Source organism: Solanum verrucosum, unplaced genomic scaffold (assembly GCF_900185275.1).
Source record: "Solanum verrucosum unplaced genomic scaffold, falcon-dt-bn FXZP01000196.1, whole genome shotgun sequence".
In the NCBI taxonomy this organism is placed as follows: Eukaryota; Viridiplantae; Streptophyta; class Magnoliopsida; order Solanales; family Solanaceae; genus Solanum; species Solanum verrucosum.
The window spans coordinates 2430271-2457345 of NW_026020420.1; the positions used below are offsets into that span (position 1 = coordinate 2430271).

Here is a 27075-nt window from a genome sequence, read left to right on the forward strand (position 1 = left end):
GGATAGATAAAATTCTTTTATTTTTAAATAATAATTTCATGTTTGAGTTCTAACTATGAAAAAAGATCCTGATAGAACTTAGAAGTGTTTCTCCCTCTCTCTTTTTTTGGATGTTACGCAATAATAATTCAAATTAAATATAACTCAATGCAGTACTGCATAATGTTTGAGAAACCAAGAAAAGTTTACTTCCATCACTTTGATTCTTCCCCTTTTTCCTATATATATATTCCATGTTACACAGTTTATTTGTCTTTTTTTAAAAAAAAAAATGATGTACTAAGCTTTCGTTATATACGGAATTTAAAAAAGAACTAGATTACAACTTCTTAAAGACCTATTGTATGCAATCTAATCTTGCATTTCTCATGAAAGATGGGTTTTATATATATATATATATATAATGATACATTGAATTGTATGTGGTTTTCCAATAGATTAGACATTGATGATTTAATACTCATTACTATAAATAAGGTAGTGATGAAGGTAAATAACATATATAGTCCATGACATGAGATGGAACATGTGTGATGAGTAATTACTTGAGTAGTTGAGAGGAAAAACTCCGTAATTTTGCCATTTAGAAGGTTCAAAAAGTAAATGTAAATTATAATAACATAATCAGTGTAATTTCCGAAATGCTATAAAGTACCGTTTAAAAATACTTTTCCAGCCTAATATTTGTTAAGCATATTGGCTCCATCTTGGAAAATATCCTACCAACATTGGCATCAATATAGCACTAATTTTAGCACTTGTACAATGAATATGCCTCATGTGTCATGATAGACAACAACTTTCTTAGTTTGAGCAAACATTTGTTTTAGAAATAGATATTTCATGATTAAAGTCCTAAAGTAATAAAACTTATAATCTTATATACCTTAGTTAATTGATTAGATATTTTAAAATTTCTTGAAGTAAAGAAATATTAATGGACATTCTCTTAAGATATAAAACTAAAATGATATGACTATTAATAGACATAAACATGTCATTACATATCATGTTAGTGGTGAATGAACCTGTACAAAGTTGGGGAAGGGTGATGTTGCCATTCAAGTCGATGACACATATTGTTTATTATGATCTAATAAACCTCAGAGATTTGTGTTTTGAGTTATACCCATAGAGTTTTTTTGAGTTCTTTTATATACCATTCGAACTAGTACAATATTTTTCACTTTTATTTCTTTTTATGATATGAAACTTGTCTAAGGTGTCTTATATGTTTTTTCTTTAAAAGCATGTCAATCTTTCTTTTTGATTCGTCCTTTGTCATGAGCCCTAGTCGTCCTATATGATATACAACATCCCTTAAAGATTCAATGTCTTTATTGAGGTTTGGCCACCATCATATTGTGTGAGTCCGAATTTGATATCATACTCTAAACTTACATTTATTCTTCGATTTTGACCCAATATTTTTTCAAAGGAATCTTTACATGTATAAATATCAGAAGGATTTAGTATTTACTTTTTTTTAATCAATATACATAGATTATATACTACTTATATATTATCATACATATATTATATATGAATCATAATTATATATCCATCGACTATTTTTTATTTAATCAATTGATGAACGATTATTTGATTTAATTCTTTTTAAAATAAAAACTATTCCCCTAGTTCATGGGAGAGCATTCTGATCGTTTCTTTGAAGATTAATTAGGAAAAAAATTCTAATTTATGAGATAATAATTATTAATCGAAAGAAAAAATTAAGCTTTCTTTTTCTTATTCCTCTTTATCAAGGAATTTTTTTTTTTTATTAAAGAAAAGTCCAAAGTACATATTGATGCTTCCAATACCGACTTAAATTAACACTTAAAACTTAATATAAAGTACTTAATCATTCTCAATCTAAGAAAATTTATCTTTCAATTAAATACTAATTCATAACCTAAGACATTTTTATTCAAGGAAAATATAAATAGGTAAGTGCTACAAATGGCCCAACTTTTTGACCCTTTAAACCTAAGTAATCTCTCATGCTATATACAAACAAAAGGTATTAGTATTACATAACCACCAAAAGATATCGTGCAATGGATAAAGTTGCTCGTCCTTTAATTAAAGATTTCATATTCAAGCCTTGTGTATGAAAAATCATGACACGAAACGCTTCCCATCAATGAAGTCCTATGCAACGCGAATTCAGAATAATCGGACTCTAACACAAATATCGAATAAAAAAATAGTATTACGGAAGATCTATTGGTTTGGGGTGGGTGGGTGTGGGGGATGGGGGGTGGGGGATACGTGGGGGTTTATTTTGTCTGCCTTTTTTTTGGATGATGGTACCATAAGCCAGCTTTGCACCATCAGGTCCAGTCAATATATAGTTATATATATAATATTAACAAAAAAGTTTCTTTGTATATTTTAATTATTATCAAACAGTTTAATCCATAATAATTAATAGAATGGGAAAAAGTTATTAAAATGTAATCATGAAGTATATATATGTGACAGGATAACTAGAGATGGGGTTCGAGCATTTGATTATGAATAAAAATCTGATTAAAGAACGTTTTTTATTTAAACAAGTCTTGTCCAATATGAATTTAAATTAATCAAGATCCTATATAGATATCAAACGTGTGATGAAATACTTATCGGCCATTATAGCAATAGTGCTTGTGAGGTGAATGATTGATCGAATATGTCCAATAACGTGCATTGATTATATTCATCAGTATAATATCACATGGATAATATAAATAAATTTTTTTTACTAGTTGATTTTTTTAATTTAATTTTTTTGTTTCATTGACAGGAAATAAAAGGTTTCAAACGTAAAAGACAAGATCCAATCGTAACACTATTTGTCTTGTTGAACTTTAAAAGTTATCTTATCTTTAAATTTCTCAAATAAAAATAAAAATGATAAGTTATTATATTTTCTCTCTTGAAAAAGTACAAAAGATGTATAATTTAAAGGCATTATATCATAGTGTAGAAAACAAAAATCCAAAGAATTACATTCTTGTGAAACTTAACAAAATATTTTATAATCACAAATGAGTAGGTATTTTAATATATTTATTTTAAAAAGGAAATAAGAAAAACAAATAAGGATACTTGAACTAATTTTCCTTTACAAATTTTTGGTCCGTACTTCTTTTACCTATATACCAACATAATAATAAGGAAAAGAAACTTTATACATAATCATAAACATCCATTCAATTGTTTTTGTTCGGTGTTCAATATCCTTTCTTAACTCAATTAATTTAAATCTGCACCTAAAAAATCTTATTTTGAGAATAAAACTTCTTACTATCAAAATCAATTCAGTTTTCAACTGTAATATTTAATTAAGGATAGATAAATATTTACCATTCCATCATAATATTTTTGGCATTAAACATCCATTAGATGATCAACATCGAGCGAACAATCATTAAGTAATATAATTTTTACCAAATGCAAATAGTTTAAGACTAATGATATTCGCAATTAGTAGATATAATTAGTACATATCCATGTTGTGTTGAACACACATTAGAGAAGAAAGCTTTCCATATCGAAAAGTTGTTTATTTTCAAAATTCAAAAACGAAATCTCTATTTATAAATGGAAGAAATCTTATCCATCCCTCATAGGCATGTAGTCGAATAAAAAAATGTTTTTTTTTAAAAAAAAAATTAAGGGGTTAATTGATATTTTCTGATATTAGAGGGGGTAAAAATGCAATTTATATTTTCTATTTGTGAAACAACCCACATGCTGGGAAGTGGTCTCTCAATCATTGACCACTCACGAGGCATGGTGGTAATGGGCAAAATTGAAATTTTAATTTGACACCAAAAGAGTTACAATCGAAATAATTATTTTGTAAATGATTTTTTTTAATTTATCGATCTTTTAGATCACGATATATAATTTATTTTCGAATATATTGAAAGTGACCATTATCTAAATGAGTCATATTTCACTAATTTCACAACATTCTTCAACTTTTATATATATATATATATATATATATATATATATATATATATATATATATATATATATATATATATATATATCTAAATGAGTCATATTTCACTAATTTCACAACATTCTTCAACTTTTTTTTATATATATATATAACTCCAATTATTTTGATCCTTTTATTTAATGCCATAAGTTAATTTTTAACTTTCATGTCATTTTCATACCTTTAATATTTATAGCGAAGGGTGAGCAATTCCAAAATCTTTTTCCTTAAAAAAGGCAAATAAAAGAGTTAAATAACGTGCTTATAATATAAATAAATTTTTTTCTAAAAAGACAGTAATGTCCTTGTCAATTGTCATTATTATATTTTCTAAGGCCAGTAACACTTCATAATGCCCAGAAAATTAGGACAATTTTCCTTCCACTATTGCATTTTATATTTGCATAAATAAACCCTTTTAATGGAAGATCCACTTTTTATGGTCATCACTTGCTAAATCTTCACAACCAGAATTTTCTTTTCTTTAATATTCTTTCATCAACCATACCACTTGTATTAATTATATTGGATTGTACTCCATGCGTAGAGTCAAAAATTAAAGTTTATCAGTTCTGAATTTATCAAATGAATCAAATATTTATATTTATTTAATAATTTTTTTAAATATAAATACAATGATAAAAGTTGTCGAGTTTATTCGAATTCGTAACTATTACTCTCCCTCCTCTCTAGATTATACTGAAGTCGTTTGGTGTGAGGTTCTAAGATATAATAATCCTATGAATAAAATATAGGATTATTTTATCTTACGTTTGGTTGAAGGTATTTCACAATCTTGGGATTAATTATCCCACTACTTATATTTTAGTGATAGAATAAGTTATCATATATATATGGTGGAATATCTTATCACAAAATAGTTATCCCGAAATAATTAATCTCATAATAACATGTTCCCAATCAAACGACCCTAAATACATTATTGACCCCAACTTGTATAAAGTTGATGCATAGTTATTAGTATTTCTTTTGTTTCAATTTATTTATTTTATTTTTTCTTTTAATCCGTTTAAAAAATGTTTCTTTTCCTCTTCTTTTTTTTTATTAGCAAGTTTCTAATTCAAACATTCCTCGTGACATGTTTAAAGAGAATGCATTTTTTTTGTTAGCAACTTTATATAAATTTTTCACGTGATGTGTTTAATATAGTGATACTTGTTACTATTTACTTTGTTAAACTCTGTTTGTAATTAAAATAAGACAAACAAATTGAAACAAAATGGGTATTATTTTATTATGCAACAAAGTGTGTGCAGAATTCCATACTAATAGTTTCTCACTCCAATTATAACACTGTATATTACTATTTCTCCATTATTCTTGGCTTTGTAGTGATCTGAATCAACCCATGTTTCCCACCTCTCCTTGTCTAAATTCTAACATGGGTTTGTACAAAAAACAGCCATTAGTTGGCACAAAGAAATCAACTTTCTTGATTATGTGATTCTTGTCAATACATGCTGTCTAGTGGTTCTTGGTGAAATCATCATCAATGGAGGCTGTTCAGCTAATGGGGTTTGCTCTAACACTCTTTATTTCACTTTTTTCAGTTGTTTACAGTGTTACAGACCCTAATGACTTAGCCATTGTCAATGAGTTCAAGAAAGGGTTAGAAAATTCTGAGCTTTTAGAATGGCCAGTTAATGGTGATGACCCTTGTGGTCCTCCAGCTTGGCCTCATATAATTTGTACTGGAAACAAAATTCAACAGATTCAAGTTATGGGGTTGGGATTAAAAGGCCCTTTGCCTCAGAACTTTAATAAGTTGTCTAAATTGACTAATTTGGGGTTGCAAAGGAACAAATTTAGTGGAAAGTTACCATCTTTTAGTGGTTTGTCTGAGTTGCGCTATGCTTTCTTGGATTTCAACATGTTTGATAGTATTCCATTAGATTTCTTTAATGGGCTTGTGAGTTTAGAGGTGTTGGCATTGGATGATAATCCTTTGAATGCAACTACTGGTTGGGGTTTGCCTAATGAGTTGCAAAGTTCAGCTCAATTGACTAACTTGACTTTGATGAACTGCAATTTGGTTGGTTCTTTGCCTGAGTTTCTTGGAAATATGTCTTCTTTAGATGTATTGTTGTTGTCCAAGAATCGACTTTCGGGGACTATACCAGGTACTTTTGAGGATTCTGAGCTCAAAATGCTATGGTTGAATGATCAGACTGGTGATGGCATGAGTGGTTCAATTGATGTGGTTTCAACAATGAGATCACTTACTAGTCTTTGGCTTCATGGGAACCATTTTTCAGGTAAAATTCCAAAGGAGATTGGTAATTTGACATATCTGCAGGATCTTAATGTTAATAGCAATGATCTTGTTGGTTTAATTCCTGAATCTTTAGCAAATATGCCATTAGGCCATCTTGATTTGAATAATAATCATTTTATGGGGCCAATACCAAATTTCAAGGCTATAAATGTTAGTTATCAATCCAATTCTTTTTGTCAAGCCAAAATTTGTGCACCTGAGGTTCTTGCTCTTTTAGAATTCCTTGATGAGTTGAATTATCCATCTAAACTTGTTGAATCATGGTCAGGAGATAATCCTTGTGACGGGCCGTGGTGGGGATTAAGTTGTGACATTAACCAAAAAGTTATTGTGATAAACTTGCCTAAGTCCAATCTTTCTGGTACCTTGAGTCCTTCAATTGCAAAATTAGATTCTCTTACTCATATTTATCTTGGATCTAACAATATTTCTGGTTCTATTCCATCTAGTTGGACTAGTTTGAAACATTTGGTTCTGCTTGATTTGAGTAATAACCACATTTCCCTTCCTCTGCCTGAATTTACTCCCCCCTTGAAACTCGTCCTGAGTGGAAATTCATTACTGAACTCTAGTCCTCTTATAGCAAGCCCTTTGCAAAAGAATAGTACATCCACTGCTGTTTCACCCTCTTTACCGACCAATAAGTCAAGCTCTTCCAAGTCTAACTTAGTCATTTTTGTGGTTCCTATTGCAAGTTTCGCACTTTTAGTTTCTTTTGCTATGCTACTATATGTTTACGTTCGAAAGAGGAGTATGGATAGGCACAAAGGTCCAACTTCTCTAGTGGTTCATCCTAGAGATCCTTCTGATTTGGATCGGATGGTCAAGATTGCAATTTCCGATGAAACTAAAGGAAGTCTTTCGATACTGACTGGAAGGGGTTCTTCTAGTATACACAGTGGTAAATACCCTGTGATGGAAGCTGGCAATTTGGTCATATCAGTCCAAGTACTTAGGGATGTAACCAAGAACTTTGCTCCAGAAAATGAACTCGGGCGTGGTGGTTTTGGAGTGGTTTATAAAGGAGAATTAGATGATGGAACAAAAATAGCTGTCAAAAGAATGGAGTCTGGAGTAATTAGCAGCAAAGCGTTGGATGAATTTCAATCTGAAATTTCTGTTCTTTCCAAAGTCAGACATAGGAATTTAGTGTCTCTATTGGGATATTCTGTTGAAGGCAATGAACGGATTCTGGTTTACGAACACATGCCACAAGGTGCTCTTAGCACACATCTTTTCAACTGGAAAAACTTGAACTTAGAGCCTCTTTCATGGAAGAGGAGGCTGAATATTGCATTAGATGTTGCTAGAGGAATGGAGTATCTACATACATTAGCTCATCAGTGCTTCATACACAGAGATCTCAAGCCCTCAAATATCTTGCTGACTGATGATTTCCGAGCAAAAGTATCAGACTTTGGACTCGTGAAACCCGCCCCTAATGGAGAGAAGGGCTCTGTGGTCACCAAGTTAGCTGGAACTTTCGGATATTTAGCACCTGAATATGCGGGTAAACATTTCATTTCCTGTTCTTTTATTCCTAACATGACATTTTATTTTGTAAAACAGGAAACAGATGTTCTATTTGCCATTTGATGTTCTCTTTGGTATGATTACAGTTACATAAAACTCAAATAGTTTAGTAACTGTTGTCTGTTTTGGGGTTGATAAGTTAAGGACTATTTTGCATAGTCTAATTAAATCTTATGTCACCTAATAAATCTGTTCACTGATAACTAGTTAATGACTATTCTTGTAGACACCTAGGATTTTCTTTAGATGATTCTGTCTTTTCCGTCTGCTGGTTTCCCAACTCATTTTGCCTGCTGTTTTAATACAGTTACTGGTAAAATCACCACTAAAGCCGATGTCTTTAGTTTCGGTGTTGTCCTTATGGAGTTGTTAACTGGATGGATGGCACTTGATGACGACAGACCAAATGAGAGCCAATACTTAGTTGCATGGTTCTGGAACATCAAATCCTCTAAAGAGAAACTTATTGCAGCAATCGATCCAGCTCTGGATGTGAAACAAGAGAGTACATTTGAGAGCATCTACACCGTTGCAGAACTTGCTGGTCACTGCACAGCAAGAGAGCCTGGTCAACGCCCCGACATGTCCCATGCTGTGAACGTGCTCTCCCCGCTCGTTGAGAAATGGAAGCCTCTTGAGGAAGATTCAGACGACGATTGTGGTATCGATTACAGTCTTCCACTCAATCAAATGGTCAAGGGTTGGCAAGAATCAGAAGGAAAAGACTTGAGTTGTGTCGACCTTGAAGACACTAAGGGTAGTATCCCTTCAAGACCTACTGGATTCGCCGAGTCCTTTACATCAGTTGATGGTAGATGAGAAAAAAGGTACTGCACTACTTGTAGTGTAGTTGATCTGATATTCTTATTCAGTAAATGTGGATAGCATTTTTGTTTGTTTTTGTGTGATATTTTGATCCTGTTTTTTATCTATGCTTTCTTTCACTTTTATTAGTAGAAAATTTTACTCCAATGTATAGTCTTTTGAAGTTATGTGGGATGTAGATATGGTATAGTGATGATTGATGAATGAAAACTGTTTCCATGTGTAATTCTTTCACAAGATCTTTATTTCCATCAAAGTCTTTGAATGCAAGTTGCGCCCAAAGTCATTAGGCCGAGGGCATGTCTGCCTGGGTGTTACTGAAAAAGAATAATGTTCGTTATATATATATAGTCAATATAAAGACCATTTTTTTTTTTACTCTATTAGGTCATCTAAAGGATATCGACAGGTAAACCAAACCATCTTAAAATGTGAGATTTGTAATCTTGAAAATATGACATATTACTTGCTACAACAAGCAAATGTGACCTGATAGTGTAAAAAATCTTCATACCGACTATGTATGTGACATTTAACTATTTGAAAAAAGGAAGAAGATGCTTGAGGGAAAGGACCAGGTCCATGGTTGGAGTTACCAACTAGACTTTCCTTTTCAATTACAGCTAATATTGGCTTTAACTTACCTGTGGTACCATACACATACAGTATGGACCCTAAAGATTTGATGGGGATATTGGCTTTATGTGTATTACAAACAAATGCTCTTTTAGTTATATTGTCATTTTCATAGGAGATAGGTGAAAAATAATGTACTTAATCGGTAACTGAAATACAAAAGATCTTTATAAGATGAATTTTATTTTTCACCATAGTAATATAGTGACTCACAGGGGCGGCTCTTGCTTATAAAATTTAAGGCATTGGCCTTAGGCACCCCGTTTTTGGGGGCCTCAAATTTCTACAAATAAAAAATTATGTATTTTAATTCCATTAAAATAATTAAAATAGAAGAAATCAAGAAAACATTGTTTTAAACTCTTACATTTTTTCGGTAACACTCACATTATTTATTATTTTTAACTCTTTTTTGCACTCCATTTTTTCAAATCTTTGATAGTTAGAGTAATATACTCTCAAAAATATGAATCAATAGTCGAAAAGTGTTGAACAAAGTAAATTACAAATTCTTTTTTTATTTCTTCGTAAATTTTCATATTAAAGTAGGCATACAAAGTTATCAACTTTTTGAATCAGATTCTATAATTCTAACTCTTATCTTTAAAGTTTATCAACTTATTACTTATAGAAATATGTTCATAATTCATATAATAATTGTCTTAATAAAAGGATGTTTTTCAATGTTGAATTGATAAAATCTTACCTAAAATAATAATTGAAAAAAGTATTTGAAAAAATTATTTATATAAAAGATATTTAGTAGTAATTTACATCTAAAAATTTAGAAAAATAAATAAATACAAAGAAAGTTTATTTAGATTTTAGGCCTCTAATTAAAATTTTGCTTTAGGCCTCGAATTATGTTGAGCCGCCCCTGGTGACTCATGAGGGACAAATTCATTCTCACACACGAACAATTCACGTGCCACATAGGATCTTTCAGTCCTTTCTAAAAGTTGATTGATCCAATCCCTTAATGGCTCTTGCAACCTATCGATAGCATATAAGTAGTATGTTTTTTTTATTTTATGATACGTTAAACGCAATGTGTACCTATAATTTAAATCATATATAGTACACATATTTATACATTGATCGGTTTGCTTGGTACAAACTTTTGTGCTAGTCCTTGTCACTTTACCTATGTTTTCTAACCAATAAAATAACGAAGAAAAGTGATCAAAAAATTACATGGAAACTATGACCAATCGACAATAAAGAGTATTGCTACATTTTATATGCATCTTTTCATATTTTTAAACTATCGATATAAGATTTTGTTCACATATTTAACGATTTATTTTGAACCAAATATCACGTTGTTATTACGATAATCCACATGGAATGCATGTGTATTATTACGATTAGTTTTATTTTTAAAGAAAATATTTCATTATGTTAGTGGATCAAATTTGTTCTATACAGATTTTTTAAAGGGATTTAAAGGAGGACAAAGTTTATTAAATATTCTACAACTTCATAGAAAGGCTTAATAGTACTTTTGGTACCATTGCTATTAATAAATTTTAATTTTAGTACTAAAAAAATTTCATTTTTAATTACTTGAAATATGCATTTTTGATCCCCTTATTTGTTATTGATCACATTTAATTACTCATATATTATGTCAAACTTGTATTGTTAATTGTTACTTTATAATTGAGGGTATCTCAATGTACTTATAAAAAAATAGTCTAAACATAGCCTATTTTCGACATAAAAGGACCAAAAGCACACATTTCCAACTAATTACAAGTTAAATACATCAAATCATAACACACAAAGGACAAAAATCAGAATTTACATATAATTGAGGGACCAAAAGTGTTATTAACCCAAATATAAAACCCTATCTATAAATACCTTGCCTTCAGTCCCCAATCATTCATCTCACAAAATTAGGGTTCTTTTGCTCTTAGCCGCCACCCCTTTTATTTTTGAATTGAGTTATGCTTATTTAGATTTATGGCAGATTACCTGGAACATGCTTTCTTTATTTTTTCATAATTTTACATGATTATGGGTAGCAAAGGATTAATGTGAAACAAATAAGTGATATGTGAAGAACATTGGAGAATTCAAAGAGTTGTTGTTAGGAAGAAAACACTGTGTTTCTCGTGAATCCTTCGGCTATCCATAATCATGTTGAATGTGTGACTTGAAATTTTCTTGTCTTCTTAAATAAAGAAAGCATGGTTTGAGGTAAATGCTAATTAAATCTTTGAGTTTTGCTCATATATTTGCTTTAGTCACACTGTTTGTTAACTTTTGTTGAAGATCCAATTGCTACTTGTACTTTGATTATCATATTATTTTGTTAGTATCTGTTGATTCTTGTACTTGGAATTAGCTACTCCTTATATTGTCAATGTTTGGTTATTTTGCTTGTTGTGAGATATGATTTAGAATGTTTAGTCAATTTTTTATGAACTTTTCCTTGTCAAGCACATAATGTTATGAGTGTCCATGACCTTTGAATTAGGCTATCTTTATTTGTGTTTTGGTGTATTATCTAGAGCATGCTTGTTTTATTTTCTCTTCATTTTGCATGGTTGTGGGTTGCTGTAGGATTGATGTGAAACAACGAGGTTAGATGTGAAAAATCATTGAGAGATAGTCTAATGTGTTTACCAAAGAGAACGCTTTTATGTTTCACAAATCCTTCAGCAATCCATAACCATGTTAATGTTGGGACTTAAGAATTTTCTTGTTCTCAAGTGGTGTAAAATAAAGCAAGCATGGCTTTAGGTAATTGCTAAAAGTATGAGTTTGTCTATGCCCTTTTTAATGATGCTTAGTTGTTAAAGATAGCTCAACCTATACCTGTAATAATGCGTTAGCTTCTTCGTAGTTGTATTGTTATGTACCAGACACTATTATAATGTTGTAGCTATCTTTTTTGGATAATGGAGATCAAGATTTAGTATAACTGAAATCTAAACTATATGTCTAAATGCAAATGATCAATATTGTTTTGCAAATACTACACATTTGCTTGGTATGCAGGATTCAGAAATTTTGACAGGTTGATGTTCCAACTAGAGGGAGAGAGAGGAGCAAGAAAACACTCAACATATATAGAACATTGCCATTTTATATAGAGTATTACAAATGTTGTACATGATATATGTAACACTTGGGTATTGTATATCCTATGTTTTGCTGTATGTAGCGCCTTCTTGGCGCGATTGATAATGCTTGACAATAATATAAATGGATTTTTTGATATATGATTTGCTTGTTCTTCATTGTACTTTCTTTTCTATGTGGGGGTTTAAAGATTCTTGTGAAGATGTGTGCTTTCACTAGCATTATGTTCACTGCTCGCCACTACCACTACCACAACCACCATCTGCTGTTGTTAACGATCACTATCACCAATCATCACCACTACACATAGCCAACCATCATTGTCACTTCTGCCACAACCACCTCCACTAGCTGTGAGTTTGTTTAAACTCATTACTTTTGATGAAAATGTTTAATTTATTTAAAATACAAGAAATAATAGTAGTGATTTGAACTAATAGTACCACAAGTTCAATCTAGAACACTAAATTTAAATTGTAAATCCACCTCTGATTGTTGACCCATCACAAAAGTTATACAAAGAATAATAGTACAGTCTACCCAACTCTTACCAAATTCTAATTTCTTTACTTAAAATTTATCTAATTAATCCAAACAAAACTAATTAAAGTTTTATCACTTTAATAACTTTGACATATGAATGAATATTTTTTCATCCAAATATGTTGACAAGGTTTATGAACTAATTTTACCAAACATTAACAATTCCAAGTAGTTTTTTTTCCTACTAAGGATTTTTCCATGTAGGTTGGGTTAACGGGATAAAGTAAAGAAGGAAAAGGAGATTAGTTAACAACCAAAGATAAAGTAAAAAGTTTGGGTAAAGAATTCAACAGAAAAAATGAAGTTAACCTCAACAGAAACTCCTGCTCAAAACATGACAAAAAGAAAGCAATATTTCTTCAGATCTTTCTCTACAAAAACTGTCCTCACAGATAATAAAAATACTTGAATCTCTTGTATCTGAAACTAACAATAAATGCAGTATTATAATCTCTACATGTTCTTTCAATAACCCCAGCACTCTTCCAAGCTGCATATGGGGGATTTGGAGGAGCCTCAAATTCAAAGTGTATAAATCTGCAAATTATGAAGAGATAATGAGGTCGTATATTCAAAGATGATATTCACATTTAAAAGAGATGGAAACTGAAGCCTAACAGGAAACTATAAAAGGACTCATCTTTTCGTATAAGAAAGTAGACTCGGTATTACACTTTGCACTACTAAAATAACGTCTTGTTTCTAATACAAAACTCTGCATCAGTCTCGACTTTGATAACTATGCATGACAAAACCCTACATTATCCATAACAAAAATTACAACACATAACTAGTCCGTGAACGATACAATCACATATACATTCAAGTATATGTGAAGGTCAAGCCAATTTTTTTTTTTTGATGACAAGAAACCCGCAGCCGCTACTCTTTGGGTGCGCACAGGGTAAAACCTCCGCTCCTATGCAATAGGTCGCAAACCACATAGGAGAGGTAACCAGCACTAGGCAAGCCTGGTGCGGGTTACAGAAAAATGACACACAGGCCCATGTATTTTAGCTATCACTGCTAGTGAAATAATCATGAACTGCAGAATGGACTACCACCCAAAAAAGGGTTAAAACAAAAAAGACACGTACAGGTAGTTTAGTTATCAATGTTTGCAGCTCCTTGTTATTGATAAGGATCAAAGCTTCCAAGTACTATTGTTTTGAAAGTGTTCTATACAACTTTCACAAGTAGCAAGATTCCCCATCAGATGGATAACAACAACAGTACTTCAATATTTTCTTTTACAACAAGTATTTCAACAAGTTATTTTACTTCAGTCCCCTATGTATTCCAAAAGCCATGCAATATAATAGGTACCCATTGAATTGGTTTCTGTCCTAACAACCACTCAATAAAAAGCCACCTCATTTTAATTATAACAACAAGACACAAGGTAAAACTAAATAAAGATGCAAAATCTCTTTAAAGATGGAGAGCATAAGATACCAGCAGATCTAGGTGATACTAAATTCAAGTTGATCTGATCAACTGCCTCCCTTCTGCTTGAGTGTTATCTTGTCTCCCAAGCTAAGAGCAATTCCTTGGGTTTTGCTCCTTATCCTGATGTAGCCGCTCAGCTTACTATCTGCTTGTTTCTCAATGCTTACATTCACCAAAGCATCCTCGCCAAACACACTCTTTGCATACAAGTTAGCAGCGAGAAACCCGCATTCCCCTTCCAAAGCAGACCTGGAATCATGCATGAAAGCGCATATACGTGTCAACCAAGCCATGCATCACTAGGACAAATAATATTGCTCAATATATCCAGATCAGTAACAGAACAAAATGAACTGAAAGGCCATTCTGGAGCTTGAATACATTATTTAGAAACTCATTCGAAGCAGTTCAATTACATCCAACAGTAAAAAAACAGCGGTAAAATAAAGAAACTAAACTAGTTCCTGTAATAATAAACTACGATTTCTTTTCTTTTTTTATTAATTAAGAGGTGGTAAAGCATCAAGAAGATGCAAGAAGTTACATAGAGAAATAGGTGAAAACTCCAGAACAACAAAACACAGTTAGGATCTGTGAGTTAAAACCTAAAGCAAAAACTCAAGGCTATGCAATAATAAACTACTATTTCAACTAAAAGTAACATGTAGGATCCAATTTTAAAAAGTTTACTAATTTTCCCTTGATAAAGTAACTTGTGCTATCCAACTTCAAATTCTTTCATGATTTCTGAATATAACACCAAAATAAAACATGTAATAATTGGAATAGCCAAATTTCCCCTGAAACACACTGTTCTCACGATGACTAGGTATAATTTGGTAAGCTCCTAGGTCTATACAGCAACCATAATACCAGTGGTTCTTAGATTCTAAAGATCGCTAAGAAGAGTAGTCCTAAACTCAGTCTTATGCAAACACCATCATATACATGACGAATCAGTTCAAGTACTTCCACATTTTCATGCAGGACAAACTCATATTCTTGGTAGTCCATATACATCAAAGTACATCAATTTATCTATAATGGAAAATAATAAGCACCAATCAAACACAATTTGTTTGTCATCGATATTGAAGTTCTAAGTTTTATACAGCACAATAATCCTGTGGCTACAAGTCCCCCCCTTTTCTCTTACATATGTAGTCTCCAAAATTGTCCCAAAACAAGTTTCATGTATCACAACTTTGGACTATAGTACTATACAAAATAGAAAATGATAATAATCTAGAACAAGATGGTATGGACATCAACAAATACATCAAAATCAGTAAAGGCATACATAACAACCAAGTACAACTTTCCACAATTATAGGCAAACAGATAACTTACAGCGCAGTAAGGCACTTCATGTTGGTTGATTTGATTATATGGTCAAGAAAATCTTTTTCATCTTGAATGACAGTGTTGACAGCAACCTGCAATTTAGAAAGCTAGTGGCTCATTCTCAAGTGCTTATAAATATAATTCATGTAGTAATTGCTCCACTATATTCATGGTAAGACATACAAGAGACTACTCCAAAGTTTAGATGCCAAGCAGAGCATTGATTAAATCAATTTACCCCATAAGCAGATCAAGATTTTTTTTTGAGATAACTAGTTAATAATATTGCTATAACACACGCCCAGATCAAGATTTACAACATTAACAAGTCGTTTTCAAAACATTAATAACCTATAGAAGTATTTAGTAAACCTATGTGTAACCTACACTATGATGCCACATAAACCACACCATAAGATTGGAAGTCATCAAAAACAACAAAAACTATACCCAGTTTTACTTTCTAATTCTCCAACTCAAAATGAATAGTCTACTAGGACAGAAAGAACTATTTGATGGTGGTAAAGAGTCAAGGAATAGCTTACCTTGTTTTCCCACTCAAATTCTGCCCACATGGTTCTAAAAGCAGCATCACTGCACACTGCAGGGGATATATAATCCATGATGTCAATATGAATGTCATTTAGCACAACCACCATCCGGTCAAACACATTCGACGTCTCATAAACAATGTTCCCAAAAATGACGCCAGTCTCAGTTGAGGACACCTTGATGTTTGCTTTTATTTGTTTGCTCGACTCAGGAGCTAGAGTATAATTCTGTGGACGCTCAACAAGTTTAAGATCACCCATAGTTGCCAATTCCAAACATAAATTCTGGAGGGTCTCTTTAGTTCTATTAATAACTGTCACATCCAGGACAATATCATAATGATGAACTGTCACATATGCTTCAGCATAAACAGGGTCGCTAAATCCTGTTAGTTGCAGAACCCGGTTTAGTTTATTAGCATCAGTCTCGTCTTTTACAAATTCTCCAGTGGCACGCTTCAAATCATCTTGGACTGCATCTTCCAACTCCAGCTGACTCATGCCCTGGAAAACAGAAAAAATTTAGGACATGGAAGAACAAATATCACCCTGCATTGAAGCACCAAAGAATCAAACACCAGCTCTAATTGATGAGCTCTGTCATTAAGTAGAAACTACTTAAGAAACATAATTTTGAGGAAAACAGAAACAATTCAAATGCAAATGTTTGAGTTAAACTCATTGTTGTTCATTTTGGTACATCATCATCACCCCTCCTCTTCCCTGGATCATAATAAGCTAATTTAGTGTGGAGAGATCTGCACTCTTGAATCTTGACTATAGTCATTCATAAAAAATTGAAGTCCCAGCTAGTAATTCATATTCAATCAAATTTTTGACATTGATGCTGAAGGAAACTTATGCAATGTAATATGCATGACTCTCTTAATGTGATTGAAACAGTAGTCAAAGAAACAAAAAGTATGACTTAAAAGCTCTGGAAAAGCTGGAATAAAATGTTGAAAATAACACTTAAAGAACATTTCTCAGAAGGCTTGAGACAGTAAAGGTGGAAAGGTGAGACAAAATAGCAAAAGAAATCTGCATCCGTGCAAGGCCCACACAGCACAAAGAAGACACCATTGAGATTACACAAAGAAAACCTCATAATTCAATTTTATGGTCAGCTAAGAATTTTTTTTGATGGACAAATAAATACTTCCAATCAATTTTTAACCCAAATGGGACTTCATTTATTTTTATTTTTTTCAACCCCTTCCCCAAGAAGCTCCCACCTTTGCTCCCTTGTTCAGCTAAGATAATTCTTTTTTTCTTCTCACATATATATAAACTGAAATGTGAGAAAATAGCTACAGGCGACCTCCATGTTAATCAACCAAATACTGTTCAGATAGAAGATACTTTCTTTCCTTTTTTGATAATGTACTGAAATGTTCAGATAGAAGGTACTTACCCTCCTACTCTTCAAATGGTAGAAATCAATGAGGTCATCAGGCTGAGAATGAGAAATTTGAGCCTTTGCTTTGATCTCTTCTGTCTCTCGCATCTGCTTATCAGAAAGCATTTTAACAAAACTCTCATGGCAAGAATTCAACCAGATCTTCCTGACCTCATTGCCAGTATTACATAGCAATCTTACACACAGAACCATCCTATCATAGGAATCATTATCAATTGGGTGTGGAAGAGCTGAAGACTGCCCTAGCTGTATCATTGAGACAATGATCAGTAAAGCATTAGTTGTTGCTTTGTTCACTTCAACTTTGGATGGTTGGACTTCTTCCAATCTCAAAATAAGCTTAGTCAGGGTGCAAGCAACAACTGCCCCAAGGAAGAAATCACCAGTTAGCAGGAGGGATCTCAGATTTCCAGCGGTCAAAGATCCTTGAACTACTGTAGGGGGTGAAAAAGCAGTTTCAGAGGCAGCACTTTGAGTAGCATATGTCCCATCAGCAAGGACAGCAGGTCTTCTAGATGAAACAGTAGTGGAGTTTATTTGCTGAGACTTTTTCGAAGAATCATTAGCTTCGCCTTCCTCAGAAGCTGAATAAAATGGTAGGTCTCCAAGGCACTGTTTGATAGTTGCAATGCCACTCTCAACTTCAGAAAGAGATATACAATACTCTCCAATAATCCAAAGGGCACATGAACAAACACGTGCAGCACGAATTTGGTAGAAAGTATCCAGTAGTCTTGTAACAATGGAAACCCTTAATTTTGGATTTGTTTCAATAATCTCACGGACAAAAACAACCACATCAATTGCAGAAGCGACATTGTTATCTCCCAAGAAGTCCATCAACAGATGGACTACTGTGCTTGCGACTTCCGGAAACTTTACAGCACATGAATGAATGGCTTGGATAAGCATTTGACGGTACTCACCATTCTTCTCAAGTTCACCGCTTTGGGTTTTCATGACTTCTTTCTTAAGTGTGAGAACAACCTCATTGATATTCCGGGGGGTGATCAACTCAAGAACAATGTCAAGTGTTTTTCTCCTGATGTCAAGATTAGGGCTTGAGAGCGCTCTGAGGACATCCATTATCATATCAACCATGATCTCCCTATGAGAAGATTTCAATTCATTCAGTCTATCAAGCACGATAAGCTTCACATTGTTGTCACTCTGAGACTGTAGAAGTTGACAATAGGTATTGGCTGCAGCTCTTATAGCAGTTGGGGCAGAAGACAAAGAAACAAGAGTTCCAGCACATTCATAGACAACAGCAGCAGAAGGGGAGTTGAGCAGTGATATAATTATCTTGATGTACTTCCCTTTCTCCCCTTTGTTTGTCCTGCAAACTTTACGGACCAAATCCAAGACAACCATTTGAAGTAAGTCACCCCAATCAGATACTCTATCAACATGGGTCAAGAGGTAATTGATAGCACGTTCCTGAGCACATTGGAAAAGCATCAAAAATGCATTCCTTTTAGCTGACGGATCCTGCTCTGTGGTAAGAACGTTCTCAATCTTTTCTGGTGCATCTGCCAGAAGTTGCTCACCCTGTGGAAGCTTGTAAACAGCCATCACAGCAAGTATTGCATTCCGGCGAACATACGGATGCCGGTGCTCCAAGTTGCTCATAATAGATGGAATCAGAGGTTCAATTATATCAACCTCATTTAGCCGGCAAAGGAATCTCAAAGTTACTCCACGAATGTACTCATTTGGATGCTGCAAATTATTCCTCAAGTTCTGACAAATTAGGATCATTTCAGGAAGCACACGCCCCTTAGAATCGGTCTTCTCAATAATCTCCAAATACAGAAGCAGCAGCTTTTGAATCGTGTGATCTTCAGAGGGCAAGACATATCTAATAATAGTAATAAACAGTTGGGGTAAGGTTTCACCATTCAACAAAAGCATGACAGCTTTCTTCATGGCATCAACCTTGGCAGGAACATCACTCCCTTCAAGAGCTTCCTTGATCTCATTGGCAAGAGCTGGAGTGCCCTTATCAAAGTGTATCAGCAAAGAACAGGACTTCTCCATTTTATTCTAGTTAGCTTACCTGAAAACTTAAAGTTTCCCATAAGTTCCAAGATAACATATTATAACTTTGACAAAGGAGAACAAAGTTGCAACAATCACAAAAAGACCCCAACTTTTATTTAGTTGAAGCAGTAAAAATACCCTTAAGCAGTCATATATAAAGAACTACTAATACAACATCGATTCTTTGATTATAATAGAATAAATTCATTCAAAAGAGGGCTTCAAACCACAAAGCTATCCATAAGACAGGAAATAATGCATAAATGAAGCTCCTCCTTATAAGAATTAATGAAATCGCAACAAAAAAAAAAACTTTAAACAACGTTTACTAGATTCATAAAAGTATATTACCAGCCGAACAAAGGAGGTTAGGCGATTCAATCACTACAACCTAATGCCAGATAGAATTCTTCCACAACTCACATCACTACTCAATCACACTGCCGCAACAAAAACACAAGCAAAATGTGACCAATCACTCAATCTCTCAACAATGCCTCAATTCCAAATTGAACCTTACTCAATATAAATAAGGCATCCATCAAACTCTATCCTCAGAATCAAATTAAATCATACAAATGAACCACCGATCACTTTATATCTCAGTAACAAAACCACAAAATGCACAATCTTACTCTCAGCTCAGAAATAGGCCGATCTAACCTAATCACAATTGGTTCCAAAACTCAGATCATGTACAATACATGTTTATACATCAAAATGAACAAATAAATCAGTATACATCACGCCTGAATCTACCGACGGCAGTATAATTGAACAAAACTATTACCGGTAGACCTAATAATCAAATTTCGTAATGCAAGCAGACTTACATAGGCAAAATCGAGCAGAGAACAGATCTAGAACGAGAAACAAAAGCGTAATTGATCTAATCAAAGAAGAAGACGAGATAAGAAACAGAACTTACCAGATTAAAGGCAGAAATGGTGGGATCAAAGTGAAGAGAAATTTGTAGAGAGGAATTTGTGGGTTTTGTGGGGCGGAGGAGAGAAAATGGGGTGGAATTTTAAGAAAAGAGAAAAGTTTGGTGTCTTCTTTCTCAGATCTGCGAGATCCGCAGAGTGAGTAAAATGTTGTAATGCTACAAGTCTGGAGCAAAGCTACGAGTACATAGAGAAAACGGAAAAATAATATGGAAAGGCTTAATTAATAGTCTTAGTGACATTTTTTTATTTTGTTAGATGTAAATTTTGATTAATAAATTAAATGTATATTTTTTTGGACAAATTACTTAACTATACTTCTTTACTTACCTTAATATCCATTTATCCCTACTTATTTCAAAAAATTCAAAAATCCCTTATTTACCTATGTATTCCGCATGTATCCCGTACACAACGCTATGTATCTCGCATATATCCCGTGCACAATGCTATGTATCCCGTGCACAACGCTATGTTTCCTGCTATGTGAAATGTATCAAACCTAATGTATCCCGTGCACAACGCTATGTATCCCGCAAACATCATTTTTAAGGGATTTTTGGTAAATAGAAAACTAGAAGGGATAGAATGTTATTTAGTACTTATAATATGTGGTTCCTAAAATTTATACTTTTTTTTTATTAAATTAATATGGGAAAAATAAAATTTATATTAAAGAATAGTTTGTTTACTATTATTATTGTTGATTTTAAAAAAAAAAAATTATGTATGTTTGAAAATTTTGTAATAACATGTAATCTCGCAAAATATTTTGTTTATTAAAAAAAATATGGGGATATGTTTTATGATATTTTTATGTTTATGTGACAATTATAATTTTGAAATTCAAATAAAACTTCAATTTTAAAATCAATAGCTATACAAATTAATTATTTCAAATTCAAATACACGTGGATAATGTTTTTTTAGTTTTTTATGCTCACAAGACCTTGTGTGCTCTATTTATGCACTCAAAGTTTCGCATTTCACTAGCATGAATTTTGTTTATTGAGTTGTATTTTATATGTTATTGACCAACTTCAATTGCCTATTGCGTAAATTAATTATATGTCATTTTGGTATGCAATAAATTTGTATCATTTATTACGATCATAGTAGTCTAACATTAGAATTCGAATGAAGGAAGACAACTTCATTTTTTGATAATATCCGCCAACTCTTCTTTAGCTTTTATATAGCTTGAAGTTCTTTGTTTCGGAACTTTCTTTTTATAAGCTCATTTGGTGAGGAATAACTCTCCTCTTTCCCTTTTCGTTTCTTTGATAAGTTAGAGTTTAAGGATGAGTTTTTCATTCCTAGTTTTGTATTATATAGGTCAGACATATAGCTCCTTCTATTCTCCTTTGGTTTATCTATGAAATTTGGGGATTTTAAAGGGGAAAAAAAATTATAGTGATGAAGCGTCTATTGAAGAAGTTTAAGAAAGCTTTTCAAGTTCATCCGAAATCTATAAAAAAAAAAGAAGCTTTGTATTGTGGAACTTTATGAGAGATTGAGGAATATTAACGAAGACGACAAATAATGGTCAAAAAATAAAAAATGCAAATTTATTTTTTTAGTTGACTCAACTTCGAAAATTATAAACTTAAAAATCGTCAATAAACTAAACATAAAAAAGAAGCATAGTAGACAAGTTAATGTCAATAAATCACATAGAATATCGTGAAAAGGTATTAGAACTGTATTAGTCATAATTATCGGTAATATAAAAGGATCATTGGTATTCATGTTTTTTTTTAATTTCATTGTTAAAAATCTTTCATGAATCAATGAAAAAGTTAACGTTAATAAATTGTACGAGAATCATAAAGAAATAGTCAGAACGTGTGTGTATTCCTAGTTAAAAATATCTGACATATAATTTATGGACTTTAATCACATCCTTTAATGATTATATATGTGTCAATATACTAGTACAAATAAAATTTTACAAGAGTTTTGATCACTTTAAATAATGCAAATTCTAATAAAAGGCATTGCAATTGCAAATAGATTGATAGAACATTTTAAGTTGATGAAATCTTTACTTTTTGTTATAGAAAGTTAGTCCATCTTCAATGTGGCTTTGATAAGCATAACAAAGTCTTTTTTATATTTTATAATTTTCATGTTAATAAAATAAATACCCCATAAATTAAGAAAGAGGAAATAACAATTATTTAAACACCTCATTTTGTATCCAATATATCTTTCTAAAAAGTAAACCATAAAGTATATTGCTATGTCATTTAGAGCACACTAGTCATTATTAATTAAAAGAGATAATGGTGATGATAATGAAAATTCACACACCATTAGTTAGAAAAATTGATTTTGGCCCCTAAAAAATAAAATTATTTTTAATAAGATATATTTACTCTTGTATTAAGACTTCACAAGAACTAGAGTCGAGTTTAAAATGGAAATCGAGAGACGAATATAAAAGAACATTATTATAATTTGGAAAAAAATTAAATATGTCATCGAACTGTGTGAATAAAAATTCATTTATGTCATTCATTAGAAGTTTGACTCATCTATATCATTTCCGTTTGAGAAAAGGTTCATTCATGCCATTATTTGTAAAGTAAAATGTTTTTCCTTTTGCAAAACTATTTTTCACACATGGTCAATTATGATTTGGCCACATCAATAATTAAATTATTTTAAAAAAAGAAAAAAATTTAAATATGTCATCAAACTTTGAGAAAAAGCTTATCCATGTCATCTGTTAAAAGTGTGGTTCATCTATCCCGTTTTCGTTTGAGAAAAGGCTTATCCATGCCATTATTTGCTAACTGAAATTGCATAAATAAGTCAAAGTTTTAACGAAGAACATAAATAAGCCTTTTCTCAAACTCCAAACACATATTTAAGTAGAGTCTGGAACCTAAATAAGCCACAAAAAGATAAAAGTGACCAAAATAAGCCACTATTCTAGTAAGTAACTAAAATAGGCTTAGTGGAAGAAAAAATTATGTTTTATGCAATATTCCAAATGTTTTCCGTTAATCTCATAACGTGTATATTTTAATATATAATGAAACTATTTTTTACACCTTGTAAAATGGAACTATTTCTTACACTTTGTAAAGTTTAAGTTTTTCTTACACTTTGTAAAGTGGAAGTTTTTCTTACGCTCTATAAAGTGGAAGAAAATCTTATATTTCAAGAAAAGTTACTTTCGCAAAATTCAGAATGATGGGTCTGTTTTACACACACACACACATATATATATATAACCGCAATATAGGAGATTGCAAAGGTGACAGGTTTTGTTATCTTTCTATTCTTTTAAAATAGAACATATTAAAGGAATTGATAATTCTCTTGCAGATTTTCTCTCAAGAAACGTCCAATATGGACAATCGAACACACATATATATATATGCATCAAGTTTTACATTTCAAAAGTTGAAATCCCGGATCATGCTTTTTGGAGAATTTGAAATTAAATTTCAAATTGCATATTCAATCATTAATTATAAATTATGACTTCATATCGTATGTCCAAGTTAGACACCATCAAAATGTTTGTACTGATGAAATAGTGTGATGTAGATTGTTGCTCGCAAGCCAGTGGAACCCAAATGATGTTGTTTGACAGAATATTATTTTTATAATTAGTTTTAATTTACCTAAAGGAAAAATATAAATCTTTCATATTTGAGTAATCCTTTGATTTTTGGAGTAAAAGATTTTGGACTCTCTTATAGATTGAGATTCGACATTTCTTCTCACTTTACGTTATACACAATGTATAGATAAAGTAACTTTTCTTAAAGTGTAAGATTTTCTTCCACTTTATAAAGTGTAAGATTTTCTTCTAATTTATAAAGTGTAAGAAAAACTTACACTTTACAAAGTGTAAGAAATAGTTCCGTTTTATACGGTGTAAGAAATAGTTCCGTTATAAATTAAAATATACACGTTATGAGACTAATGGAAAACGTTTGAAATATTACATAAAATGAAATTTTTTCTTCCACTAAGCCTATTTTGATTACTTACTAGAATAGTGACCTATTTTGATCACTTTTATCCTTTTGTGGCTTATTTAATTCCGAACTCATTTAAGTCTTTTTCCTAAAAATTTTAGTCATTTTTCATTGAAACATTCAAAACAAACCTTTACAAAAAGGATAACTATTTTGAGGCAAATAAAATAGAACTAAATTAAAATTAAGAAATAAATAAGAATATTTAGTCTTTCAAAAAAATATTAAGAGACGTGAAAACACAAACAAATATAACAAGTAAAATGGTCTTGTAAGAAGATTCAAGAATATCTCCATACTAAAATTTATATACCAAAATTTAATGAATACAAATTTCATATAGCAGATTAGCAGTATTAACTTATATACTCATATCTTATATACTCTAGTAAATACTAAAATCATCTAATAACAATAATACTCCCACTATCTCAATTTTGTGGCACATTTTTCTGAAAGTCAAATAAATTAAATTTGATCGAGAATTTGTTTCTGAAATTTTCAACTTTTTTAAAATGATTTTTTTTTTGAGTTTGTAAATTAGTACTAACTTAGGTAAAAGGTAATTGATAATTTTAAATATTTGAAAAATAGATTTATTTGAATCTCGAAAAATTAAGACGGGTCGGAGTAGAAGAAAAATACTGACGGTTCACTCTTTATTACTTGATTACCAAGCAACCATACTCTCTCTCCATCCCTTTCAATTCACCATAAAAAGCCTCTCAACACCACCCTGTCACGTTTTATCTCCTCTTTTACTTCTATTAAACCTCTAAAACCCCCACATTTTTCTCCATCTACAACTCTCTTTCAACTACTCGGCTGCAAATCGACGGGTTCTTCGGTGTGGTTTTTACTAGAAAAATGGTGGAGGGAGGTAAGGAATCGGTGTTTCCGGTGATATTTTTCGACGGGGAGAGGGAGATGAACATTGGCAACATCAGAATTCAACCGACGCTGGTATTCAAGCCTTTTCAGTTGATGATCAGTGAGAGAATCGGGATTTCACCGAATCAGATTTCAATTTACTTATGTGATCGTAAAGGCTATAATAATAGGTTCGAGGATCGAAGGAAAATGCCTGTCACAGGTAAAGCGAATTTCGCTGTGATTTCTCGTGAGAAGAATTGTTTCTTCCTTGTTGTCATGAAGCGTTCTAGAAAAGCACGGAACAGGAAGGTGAAGTCTAACAGCATGGAGTTCGGAGAGTTTTTGGAGGAAACTGTGTTTTCACATCTCTCTTCGTCGGAGAATCTGATTCTCCTGCGTCGAAACCAGACGGAAGTGAATCAGTTATATGATCGAATTACGCAGATGGAATTGACGAGCATGAATGAACGTGTGCAGAATCTACAGCTCCAGAGGGAAACTTTCGATCTAGTAATGCAGAATCCGAATCCGAATCTGATGCATTTGAATAATCCGAGTTCATTTCCGAGGATCCAAGATACTTTTCCGACGAAGAAATCACTCTGCTATGAATGTGCGAATACGAGCTCCAACGGCGAAACGTCGACGTTCCACCACTGCAACAACGACGCTGTACTTGTTGGTTCGTTCAGGAGCCGTTCTGGACCGATTAACCGGCCTGCAAAACAATCTCTGTGAAACCGTTTCGCCTTTCTTGTGTACAGTCTACAGAATTAGGCAGAAGTGGTATAATCAGCTGCGCTAAGGTACATGGTATGTTTTAGTTAGCCTAAAAAAGAGCAAAATAGATTAGCAAAAATAGAAATTACAGACGTGAAGAATGTCAATTAGTACATAAATTGGCTTAAGGATAAATACAATTGACTGGTGGATAGAGGAGGTTGGCGCAACTGTTGAATTCGGATAAATAAGCTTTGACGCAACTTTTAAAGTTCCGACATATGTAGCGTGCTTGCATTTATCCATCCTATTATTGGTATGAATAAGATGTCTCGAAAATGTTTGATAAGAAACACTTTCATCCTCTATTGTCTCTTATGCTTTTGAATATGAATTATTCGGATTAATAACTTCTTTAGTTCATAATATGGGAATTGATCAGCTTTTTAAATAAGGAACACTTTTTACTTTTAAATGAGTCAATTTGAATTAGTTGAATTAGTATGTTTTCCATTGAAATTGAGAAATTCCGGTCACCTTAACTTGATACTATGCAGTACAAAATTTGAATGAGTCGAATCAATAACTTTTTAAAATTCATATCACGGAAATTGAGAATTTTTTAATAAGGAATGCTTTGACCATTGAATGAATTGTACACAACCTCAATCTGAATTAATTGGTTAATCCTATGATTTTTTCATGATCAAATCATGAAAATTTATAAATTTTCATAAGAAACGTTTCTATTCTTAAATCATGGAGCTGAAAACTTATTGACTAGAAGCATTTTCACCAATAAATGTA

General features: G+C 32.1%; 3 protein-coding genes across 3 annotated transcripts; 2 read left to right on the forward strand and 1 right to left on the reverse strand.

Annotated features, from left to right (window-relative positions):
- The first annotated feature begins 5317 nt into the window (after positions 1-5317).
- Positions 5318-8882, forward strand: LOC125807054 (receptor-like kinase TMK3). Its single transcript, XM_049486809.1, has 2 exons — positions 5318-7806; positions 8137-8882. Exons 1-2 carry the CDS (start codon positions 5514-5516, stop codon positions 8646-8648), a joined length of 2805 nt encoding a protein of 934 aa, XP_049342766.1. The 5' UTR covers positions 5318-5513; the 3' UTR covers positions 8649-8882.
- A 5499-nt stretch (positions 8883-14381) lies between these two features.
- On the reverse strand, positions 14382-20845 carry LOC125807053 (coatomer subunit beta-1-like). Its single transcript, XM_049486808.1, has 5 exons — positions 20662-20845; positions 17685-19749; positions 16265-16774; positions 15726-15811; positions 14382-14624 (listed from the first exon to the last, which is right to left on the reverse strand). The coding sequence occupies exons 2-5, from the start codon at positions 19728-19730 to the stop codon at positions 14420-14422; spliced, it is 2847 nt and encodes a 948-aa protein (XP_049342765.1). The 5' UTR covers positions 19731-19749; positions 20662-20845; the 3' UTR covers positions 14382-14419.
- A 4581-nt stretch (positions 20846-25426) lies between these two features.
- LOC125807107 (uncharacterized) lies at positions 25427-26617 on the forward strand. Its single transcript, XM_049486880.1, has one exon. The coding sequence runs from the start codon at positions 25543-25545 to the stop codon at positions 26284-26286; it is 744 nt and encodes a 247-aa protein (XP_049342837.1). The 5' UTR covers positions 25427-25542; the 3' UTR covers positions 26287-26617.
- The last annotated feature ends 458 nt before the right edge of the window (positions 26618-27075 follow it).